Source organism: Synchiropus splendidus, chromosome 1, assembly GCF_027744825.2.
Source record: "Synchiropus splendidus isolate RoL2022-P1 chromosome 1, RoL_Sspl_1.0, whole genome shotgun sequence".
NCBI lineage: Eukaryota > Metazoa > Chordata > Actinopteri > Syngnathiformes > Callionymidae > Synchiropus > Synchiropus splendidus.
Genome location: NC_071334.1, coordinates 30,449,579 through 30,461,177, shown reverse-complemented (window position 1 = coordinate 30,461,177; position 11,599 = coordinate 30,449,579). Strand labels below are relative to the sequence as shown.

The window sequence follows — 11,599 nt, the reverse complement described above, 5'->3', positions numbered from 1 at the left end:
TAAGCTGCGTTCAGACTGTCAATTCACAAGAAGAAGATTGACAAACAATCGTAAAATTTAAAAGAAAATGTCATTCAACACTTAGATAAATAAGCCATCAATGGACCACAACAACGATTTATGTAATATTTATACCTCTATTGACAAAGAAAATACTAATACTACTAACTCACTGTCTTTGTCGCTTTGGTTGAATCTTTTTATTGGCTGAAAACACACAAAGCAATCTGGCTATTTCTCAATCCAAAAATAGCCACAGATGATTCCCAAAATTGAGGAAGATCCTTTCCTCAATCTTGCTCCTAAACTTCCTAAGAATCAGGACAGGATGTGCACTTTGTGAGGGCGCACATTGTTGAGGATTAAGGAAGGAATTGGAATTCACCCTAAGTCTGAAACCATGGTAGATGGACTGATGCTCAGCTACACCACTTCACATTAAGCAGTGAAAACAGTTCCAGTGAGAACTGATGGTCTCGACCTGACGCAGTCAGACACATGGGCAGAAATCAGATTCTGAACTATCGGCATCCTTGTCACAGCAAGTAATTCTCTCCATAAAAAGGAGGAGAAAACGTGGCATCAAATGTGTACCGTATATATCTCACATTTAAATCTCCTGTTTGTGTCGTGAGTCTGTGCATGGTTTTGGGCATCATTATACAACGTGAAAACAAGTGAACGGTTGGTTTGACCTTCACTGCGATCACGTGACCTTGGCTAATGTGCTTGTCCATCGTCTCACTTGACTTGTCTGTCCAGGCAGGTCTGGACCTGCCTCTGATAATGATTACCTCCAAATCTCACACAGGAAACAACGGCTCCCTCCCCATTGTAGCGCGTGTATTAAACTGGGACGTTGTGAATTCACAAAGGATTTTTTTCGAGGGGTAAGTGAGAAGACTTTATCCGATACCATCGAAGGAGCAAGCTAATAGGCTGTTAGACACAATCCACCACCGAATTAAGCTGCTGCTCTTTAAAATGTGAAACTCAAACCTAACTGTTTTACGTCCTACCATTTGCTGGATAATGAACAATGTGGGCCTGAGATTAACGTGTTTCATTTCAGCTACACCCAAACTGCCATTTTCAAGTAGTTGCAGCATTCATCTTTTTCCTTTTTTGCAGGTTGGAAATCATTTAATTTGTCCTTAAGTTATTGTGAGTGTATCAGCTAAGGCACAGCTGGGATGAATTGAAATACCCTTTAAAGCAGAACGTACCACCAGAATGTTTCTTAAGCGATCACCGTCTTTTTCTGTGGCCAAGCAGGATATATGTGTCTCCACTCAGTCTGTTTCTGCTGTCCTTGTAGTCCTGGGTAAGTGTGCACTAAATTATTCTTGATCAACTTCACCCCTTTCTTTAGACCTTGTGGGAAGGAGGCTCCAATGTGACACTTCCTGTCCCTCCCTGAATTTTAAATGAAAGATGGAAGTATGAATGAACAACATGAACAAGTGAGACTGCATCTCTTTTGACATAGTGTGTCTCGGTTGAGAGTGCGTCGAAGTTGTTAATAATATTAACAATCCCTGAGTGTTATGGAGAAGAGACTGAAAACAATAATAATACAGTTTGCATACCAATAATACCAAAGTTTGCAATACCATGATCTTTTATCATATATTCTATATAGACCTAGGAACTCCAAAGGCATAGGGGTGTGGCTGACCGCTGGTACTGTGGTGGCCCACACGTGTTGTGTGTTCAACACCAAACACAGAGATGAATATGGCCATTTTAGCTTCCAAGAAAACAACATTTATAAAACGCCATCAATAGACCACTAAATAAAGACGTGTTTTTAGCCACTAGTGCAATTGTGTTTGACACCCAAATGTACAAATTTCTTAATAAGACGGTGAAACTTTTTAGCTGTTCATTACAGCCAACACATCCACTATTACAAATCTGATCAACAAAAAGTCCTCTGATTCTAATTGCAACGCAAAACAAGATGAGATCAAATGAACTGGGCAGTGGCTACTGTGGAGATTCAGAAGAGGCACTGAAATGAAAACACCAGAACAAACCACAGATGACAGCATAGATGACTACAATCGAATATTATGGCCACGTAAAGAACAAAAAAATAAATATGAGAATAATCTGGTAATAAATTAGTTTTTTACAAGATTAATCTCATGATAAACTCGAGATCATAGTATGATTAAGATGGTCTTTCGATGGTTTTTCATGACCAGCTCAACCACACATTCGCAATCTGAGCCCACCAGCTGAGGCACAGTCAACATGTCCATTTTCTGTTCCTGGGTCAGCTCTCACCTGCAGTGGACGGCCTCCGATGTGTGTCACTGTGTTTATAAAGTAGCTTGCTATTACTTAATGGTCACTGTTGGTGTACTGTGCTTCCATCCACATTATGTATCCACCAAATCCGTCAAGGCAACCATTAATTGTAATGACATAAAGCTATAGGTGAGAATACGAGTCCATATTCCACAGTGTGGTGGGTCCCACAGTGGTATTGCCCACGTTGGAGACATTGTAACCTCCACACCCCTGGGATCCAAAATCTCTGTCTTCTGAGAAACTAATTTACTCTGAGTTTAGTTTGATAAAAAAAACTCATTTATTACCAGATTAATCTTTATGTGGCCTTAATACTCTGTCCCCTATAAAACAGCAAAATTGAGAAATACTTTTTCCATTTCGCATGTCTACAGATGAATTTGCTCATACAGTTGTAGTACAAGACAGATATTTGGTCAATCTCGATGACAGAAGTCAAAATGATTAGAATAACTGCCAAAATAGATCTTTTTATCGTGTGACAATGGCAAAATATTTTGATTCCAATGAGGGTCTAAGGGTAAGGGAGTGGGTAAACCTCAGAGGCTGTTCTGGATAAAAGAAAAAAATGACAATTATGTGAAGAGGCTGGCTCAAGAGAGGTGTTCCAGGAGGGCAGTGTAACAACATCAAAACACCGACTAAACAAACCAACTGCGTGTCTTGAATGAGATTACAAAAAGCTATTCAAGTGAACTGATAAGCTCATTGGAGCCCACATCCAAAAACCCAGAGAGGGACAATGAGAGGAGCATCACAGAGATTGTTTGGGTGCAGTCAGGAAAAGACGAGTATTGTTTAAGCCATCACTAATTAGATGTGTGTGTCAGTGTGTAGATGTGCAAGTGTGCAATTAGTGACCGGGGGTGCGGTGAGTGGAGGATAAGAGCAGGGCCTCAGGACGGCTGGAGGACACATGGCAGCGAAGCGGAGGATTGTGTTCTGGAGATGACATGGAAATGTGAGGCGGAGGGCAGAAGGCAAGAATATAAGTGTGTTCTTCGGCTTCGATTTTTACCAGCCTGCTTTGTTCCCAAGATCTCTGACTGTATCAGTTGAATTTTTTTTTTATCGCAGAAACTCTGTAGTGTGGACCTTGGGTGTACACACTGTCTTGCACCTCTGACAGACATTCTATGCTGTAATCTTCAGTTGCTTTATTTTCTCTTAAGAATGAATAGTTCTATGATGCGTAGAGGTCTTTGTGTTATTATGCTGGAATCAAGACACACGAATAAACACACACTTCCAGGTGGCCTATGGGGCCATGAGCTCCCAGGACCTATAGTATTACTCTCCATTTACTCTGCCATAGGTGGGATTGACAGACAGGTGCGTAGTAGGCCAGTGCCCCCCCTCCTCTAGATCACACACACACACACACTCTCTAGACCCCTTCTGCTTTTAATTGGCCGTCTTTGCCTGATGACCAGGGTGTGTGTGTGTGTGTGTGTGTGTGTGTGTGTGTGTGTGTGTGTGTGTGTGTGTGTGTGTGTGTGTGTGTGTGCTGCAGACACAAAGAGAGAAGGTCTGTCAGTAGCCACCTGTTGGCCAGCTGTCAGTGTTCTGTTTCACCATCTATCTGTCTATCTATCTATCTATCTATCTATCTATCTATCTATCTATCTATCTATCTATCTATCTATCAAGTATCTATCTATCTATCTATCTATCTATCTATCTATCTATCTATCTATCTATCTATCTATCAAGTATCTATCTATCTATCTATCTATCTATCTATCTATCTATCTATCTATCTATCTATCTATCTATCTATCTATCTATCTATCTGTCTATCTATCTATCTATCTATCTATCTATCTATCAAGTATCTATCTATCTATCTATCTATCTATCTATCTATCTATCTATCTATCTATCTATCTATCAAGTATCTATCTATCTATCTATCTATCTATCTATCTATCTATCTATCTGTCTATCTATCTATCTATCTATCTATCTATCTATCTATCTATCTGTCTATCTATCTATCTATCTATCTATCTATCTATCTATCTATCTATCTATCTATCCATTCATCATCTGACAGACAGACAAAGAAACTAATTGTATACCGCATCATAGGAAACAAATGGCAGCCATCATTACACAATAAGATGAGGAGAGATGGAAGAGGGGGGGTCAATACCTGAGGGGAACCTGGAGAGTCTTGTTTGATGCAGATCAATGGCTCACGGATAACGTCCTCTTCATTTCACATTACCATCTCTATAGGAGCTGCGATGGGGAGTCGGGGAGGTGCAGGCAGAGGACTGGGAGACACATCACAAATGCGTGATGAAGGAGCCATGAAACGGACGTGAAGGAGGGGTGAATTTTAGTTGGTTTTAAGTGATGAGTAGGTCTGGAATAAAGGGGGTGGGGGGCGCTGGAAGTGGTGGGGGGTTATGATTTCCTGTGAGCGATCTGAAGGAGAGATGAGTGGTAGCAAGTTGGGGGAGGGTGGGAGCTCGACCAGTCAAACTGCAGGAAAGGTTACCTTATTTGTTACTATTTGGCAGCCCTTTATCAGTGGTGGGTATTTTAAGCTTGTAATCCATCTACAATCAGTATAATCCGAATCGGGTGACTAGTGGGTCGGTGAACACATAACAGCAGTGAACAGCGTATCAGGAATTGTTGCCAGACAATAGGCGTAAGGATGGTTGGAGTTATGGTACTTGTTCTGCAAGTGGCAGCGTATGCATTAAGTCAACATATAGTGTGGACTAATACTGTCACGCATGATGTGTGTGTGTGTGTGTGTGAGTATATCCCCTGACATGCAGAGTTACTGCTCATGGAAACATCAACGTACTGTATACGTTGTGGTTACCACTCCTGCCAGTAGTAGTAGGTGTGGACCTAGTATCCGTCATAGTGTTATGTATTGAAAGTAATATTGAAAGCGTTTACCAGAACAATGAATAAAAAACAAAGATTCGTGGTAGCCATTGATTTGAAATGGTATTAAAAAGACACTATATCATGACAACTGGTCATGTAAGTAGCAATACAAGAAATATTGCCAGCAGTTTCATAGTAGCGTTAGTTGGAAATGCAAGCATTGTCACATCAGTTAACCTTGTTAGACCAAGGCGTTTCTTGAGTTTTGGTTTAGACGGAGTGATAACTGAACTTTGTCTAGTAAGGAAAGTTGTTTTTACAAAAAACAATGTACACATTTCGGGACACTGCCCGCATAATCTTGTTGTGACATAACAGTTTCAGCCATTTCAGCGAGAAAAAAAAAGATGGAAGGAACATCAGCACTTACAAACTAACTAACTAGACTCCTTAAACAATTCCTTAAAAAAAGTCAGTGGGATTGAAAATTTGGTTTCACTTTACTTAAAGTTCTCACCTTAATGCATTGTTACTATATTCGTATGGCATCATGGTGCATTTGTAAGGCTTCATCGAAGATGTCATGAATGTTCATCACCATGTATGTCAAGTATTATTGAGTATTATACGGTGCAGATTTTGCTGAAATGTAAAAATGTAATCTCCACATATGTAGGGACCTAGGAGGTTCAAGAGTTGCATGTATATATATATATATATATATATATATATATATATATATATATATATATATATATATATACACTGTATATTGATAGCACTGATGATACTAGGGGAGCAGTGTCGTGTTTATTGTATTTTAGGTTAAACCAGCAGCGTGGAAATAGTAGTTTACACAGTCGCTTTTGTGTGATTGAGTCACAGCTACATTGTCAAAAACAGTATTAGTTTGTTGTGCTATTGTCAGACCTATAATTCAGTTGAATTGCCTGTTATTACTCAACATTAATAATTGCTGCTGCTAATATCATCAGTGCAGAGTAGTGCCATTTGCTTGCCATGAAAAAGAAACTAGTGAAGCCATTGTGTCTTGTTGTTTTACTCTTGGAAGTAAGTTTAGTATAGTTTACATGATAACTGTGTGTCACGGACATACAAGTACCATCAGATTGATGAAATATCTGTTCATTAATCCCATAATTTCATGCTGATCAATAAACCCAAACTGCATGCGAACAGTAAGAGGAAGTTTTCACAACCCATGACAGAACCCCGCGCCACGGTTCCACTAGAGTTGAGGGATATTTCACAGAAAACATTACAAAACAGACCCTCTTTCAGCTTAATTGTTCTCCTATGGAAAGTATTTCATTTGCTGTGAAGATCGGTGCCGTCTGTGTTTGCGCTGCTCAGCCTCTCAGAGGTCCTCTCTGACATAAGTACCACACTTATTTAGACTCAATTACAGAATGCAAAATGGATGGCAAAGCAGTGTGTGTGCGTGCGCGTACGTGTGCGTGTGTGTGCAGAGATCATCAGGGGCACCAATAAGAGTTCAGCACGCCAATAAACCTTCTACTTGAGTTAATGTCATTCAAATCCCCGGGAACAATGGCAGCAAAGTCCCAACATCTCCAGGTGTATTCCAGCTGCAGCGCCTCCGCTGCCGAATACAGGACACAGGTCGCCATCTAGCGGGGTGGCGCTGGACGCAGCCAGGCTCCGGCGCAGAGATTTAATGGACGAAACTAGCAAGGGTGACACTACTGACCCATTTCCAGTTTTTATGTCTGGCTGAAACTTAAATACAGTTAAGATTTTGAGCCTATGAGCCCATCACATGTGCACATGTACATACATTGACTGTACTTAGCAATAACATTCATGCAGTGGATACGGATAGTATTCAGTCCCCTTTCAGTTTTTCACTCTTTGTTACATTGCTGTTATTTGCTAAAATAAGGTTCATTTATTTCTCAATAGTCTGCACACAAGACACCATCTTGACAGGAAAAACAGAAATGCAGAAATTTAAACAATTTATATATTTTTTTAAACTGTAGAAATACAGTATAACTTGGTTTTAAGTATTCATACGGTTCTACAGTCCAAACCTCATCCAGATCTCATCTTTTGCAGAAAGCAAGCCGGTGTTAGTATGTTTGGATTTACTGCGTTTTTCTTAACACCACACGTTTTGAGCTTGATCCGAATGTTTCTTCATTGTGTAAATGCTGTCCATTCTCCTGATACTCGCTGATACGGTTCTACAGTCCAGCTGTGTTTAATTGAACAATAGGAAAGGCAAACACCTGTCTCTTTTAGACTATTGCAGCTCATGCAAAGAGCAAATGAGAACCATGAGGTCAAAGGAACTGTCTGAAGAGCCCAGAGACATAAAATACCTGACATACAGACACCCATAATCCTTAAATGGAAGAAGTTTCTCCCCAGACCTGGCCAGAAATAAAACACACATGAAGGACTCCCAGTCTATGAGGAGGATTCTCTGGTTGAACGTTTTGCCCACAATTCTCAGCGGTACCTGTGGAGGAAACCAGCACTCCTCATCACCTGCCCAATACCAACCCTTTTTTTTCAGCTGCAGGGACAGGATGACTGGTTGCAATCGAAGGAAGGATGAATGCAGCCCAGGGCAGAGAAACCCTGGAAGAAAACCTTTTCCAGAGTGGTCAGGAGCTCAGACCCAGCTGACAGCTCACCTTCCAACAAGACAATGACCCTAAGCGCACGGCAAAAATAACAAAGGAGCGGCTTCACAGCACTTCCGTGAATGTTCTCGAACCGCCCAGCCAGAGCCCTGACCTCAACCCAATTGAACATCTCTGGATAGACCCCAAAATGGCTGTCCACAAATGTTCACCAGCCTACCTGACAGAACTGGAGAGGATCAGCGAGGAAGATCAGCAGAGGATCCCTAAATCCATGTGCAGAAAACTTGTTGCGTCATTCCCAAGAAGATTTATGGCTGCTATAAAAGGGTGCTTTTACTTAATACTGAGCAAAGGATCTGAATACTTATGAAGATGTAATATTTCAGTTGTGCTTTTTTAATAAACTGTTAAAATCCTGCATTTCTGTTTTTCTGTCCAGATGAGGTTGTGCGTGCACATTATTTAGAAAAAAATGAACTTTTTGATTTTAGCTAAAGGTGCAATAAAAATAAATAAAAAGAGTGAAATACATTATATTTGTCTACTTTTCCAAAATTCATTCAGTTCCCCACCATCAGGCATCATCACCCTCAGTCCCTACCATTCCTCTCCCTTCTCATATAGAAGTATGGAACTTTTATTTAATTTTTTTTCCTGGTTCCTGGTAATCAAAATAAAGTCATTTTAGCCTCGTATGTTACGTGTTTCCTGCTGCAGATGAAGGCAGAGATGTGTCTACAACTTTGAGCAGCTTGAGGGAGGATGCTCAGTTTCGTTTTTCTCACTGTTTTCCTCTGATACTTCCTGGCGCCCAGGTGAGTGCACCACATATCACAAGCTTACTGAAGACTCTTGAGCAGGGGTCACCAAACTGTTCCAGAAAGGGCCACAGTTTTGTTCACCAACTCTGTCAGACATCGCCTGAAGCACCCGGCAGTGTGTCCGTGGCAATAATAATGTTTCCGACGAGGATGGGATTCGAACCCACGCATGCAGAGCATAATGGATTAGCAGTCCATCGCCTTAACCACTCGGCCACCTCGTCATGTCTTGCTAGTAGTTGGCCGATATCTTTCGCTCTTATCATATTACAATGTAGCTTTCAGTGTGTTCAAGGCAAAGTCTGCTCCATCTTTTCTGTTAGCCAGTGAGGCCATACAGGTTCTAACTCAAACATATTCCGGCATATTTAATCTCTACCTAGGACTACTATTACTCCGTCTGTGGTTAAGACGATGGACTGCCACTCCATTGTGCTCTGCAAGGCGCACTAATTGTGGCCCTTTTGTGGATCAGTTTGAGACCCCTGAATTAAAGACAGAGTCCCTCATGGCGCCATGGTGAGAAACTCACAGCTGCACAAAGCTACAACCCACTGTGTGCACATGGTGGTTGAGCAGTTCAGGCGCTGGGTTGCTCATCCATGGTGGTCTGCACACACACCCAGCAGTTTGAGAAGCCAGACATGTTTAAATTCTCAGTCCCCCTGGAAACAACAGATTGAGGGCCACAGACGGGAGGAATCTCCAAGTAGATCTAGGTGAGGGTGTCAGTCGATCAAAGACCTGAAACGCTCCATGATCCAGGGTTTTAAAGAAGTCCCCAATCACTTCTGTTACTTCCAGTCATGTGATCAGATAGGGCAAAAACAAGCCAAAAGATTTGACATGACAAAACACAGCGCATCTTTAAATCGCTAAAATAAGCAATAGCGAACTCCATTTGTCTATCGTGACTATAACTATACCACGAGTGTGCTATCACTGAACTTAGTGGTCAGAGCACATTGCCAGGGTCACATCCAGCATCAGCCTCGATCTCACTGGAAATATCAGCAGCGAGGCCACGACGTGTGCTTCAAATTCCAATTAAACTTATTTAACCTGGCACAAATGCAGTGTTTCACTGTCAGGTGCTGCAAGACAGAGGGCTGTTTGAGGAAGGGGAACCAGGTGAGTGCTGCAGCGCAGGTCCGGAAACAATCATTGCAAGAACTCCAATGAATAGTTGAAGAATGGAGAAAAAAAGGGCTCCTGTGAAAGAGTCACTTTTGTCATGCGGGGAAGCGGCTGAGTATCTATATGCACCTCCTTGGTTCTTTGCATCTTTATAAAAGCTGAACACAATAAATTAAGTCAGACAATCTTACCATCACCTTTGCAAGATGACCCCCTGAATACGTCCTCTGTATTTCAGTAGTACTTTAGTAGTATTATCTAGTGAAGGAATGAGTTTGAAAGTTACTTATAGCGATACAACCCAACCTTCAATGCATGTTCTCCTCGGAGCCGCTAGATGGCAGTGCTGTGGCTCTAACCTCAGCATTTCCGGGTGAAAGGTGAACATTGAAACAGATCAGCGGTGATAGCACAACGTTCGCCAACAATGGCTAAACATCATCCAGATCTCATCTTTTGCAGAAAGCAAGCCGGTGTTGGTATGTTTGGATTTGCTATGTTTTTCTTATCACCACACGTTTTTAGCTTGATCCGAATGTTTCTTCGTTGTGTTTAAGTCTTTAGCAATGGCAGGCTAACAGTTCTAGCATCAGTTGTCACACCGCTGCAGAGTGAGCGGTGAAAGAATGTACTGGTCACAGATCATTTGCCGATTATTATTAAACTTACACCTGTGATAGTCTTCCAAACATGTTAAAGTTATATTTTTTTCCGTTTTTCTCCGCAGCTATCGGCAGACTTTGTGAGAAATGTAAGTATGCGTGTTTCCCCCTTTGTGTCCTCTTCTACAGGAAATATATGAACTTGTCAGTATAGTTTACCCGGAGTCTACGTTAACCATATTAAATATATAGGTCTTTCATTTAGATATTTCACAATATCTCTTGTGGGTTTCTTAAATTCCTAATCAAGTTGCATATGCTCGAGAAGTTATACACGTGTTAACTCTTTTATTTTCGATGATTTAATAGTGTGTGTGTTTGTGTGTGCGCTCCTCAACAAAAGCTGTATTGAGTCTGTTGTCAAACGAAGAGCAGATCATGTTCCATATTACTTTATTCTCATGACTCTCACCGTGTGGTTTACTTAAATTCCCCCAGTCAATGGATTTTCTTCTTTCAGGTGATGGAAAATGCGTCATTTGTGACTCCTACGTGAGGCCATGCACGCTAGTGCGCATCTGTGATGAGTGCAACTACGGCTCCTACCAGGGACGTTGTGTGATCTGCGGAGGGCCTGGTGTGTCAGATGCCTACTACTGCAAAGAGTGCACTATCCAGGAGAAAGATGTGGGTATCCAACTGAGTTATCATGCAGCATCCGGCTTTTAAAGAGACTAGATTAGATTTCAAGTCTTTAAGTTATGTGGCTTAACCGTCCTATCTATAAATGATCCGTATTTTATCGTCAACTTTGAGCTGGTTTGTTCTGCTTTTTAAATTATGTAGGAATTTAAAGGCACTTCTATTTTACAAACTGATGCAGAGTAGTTTATGATTCATCATCTAACGTGTTGTTTCCTGTCCACAGCGAGATGGGTGTCCTAAAATTGTCAACTTGGGCAGCTCCAAAACAGACCTGTTTTATGAGAGAAAGAAGTACGGTTTTAAGAAGAGGTGAAAACACGCAGGAGACATTTGAAGACTGGTTTTCTAGGATAAGTCTTGGGGAAAAAACATTTTTGATTTGTCAATAAAGCTTGATTTTATACTTTTGTGTGGCTGATTTCTGCTAATTGATGCTTTCGACAACTGCAGAAGTCTGACGATGCATGTTGGAAATATAGAGGGGCCATAAACAAATCGTAATTTTCATGACAATTGGTTTAAGGTG

At 41.2% G+C, this 11,599-nt stretch overlaps 1 protein-coding gene and 1 non-coding gene across 2 annotated transcripts; one reads left to right on the top strand and one right to left on the bottom strand.

Moving 5' to 3' along the window:
- Positions 1-8,771: 8,771 nt before the first annotated feature.
- trnas-gcu (transfer RNA serine (anticodon GCU)) lies at positions 8,772-8,853 on the bottom strand. The gene has a single exon. It is a non-coding gene; the product is annotated as a tRNA-Ser (tRNA).
- Positions 8,854-10,139: 1,286 nt separating this feature from the next.
- Positions 10,140-11,471, top strand: phf5a (PHD finger protein 5A). Its single transcript, XM_053852099.1, has 4 exons — positions 10,140-10,245; positions 10,494-10,517; positions 10,889-11,055; positions 11,297-11,471. Exons 1-4 carry the CDS (start codon positions 10,194-10,196, stop codon positions 11,384-11,386), a joined length of 333 nt encoding a protein of 110 aa, XP_053708074.1. The 5' UTR covers positions 10,140-10,193; the 3' UTR covers positions 11,387-11,471.
- Positions 11,472-11,599: the final 128 nt, after the last annotated feature.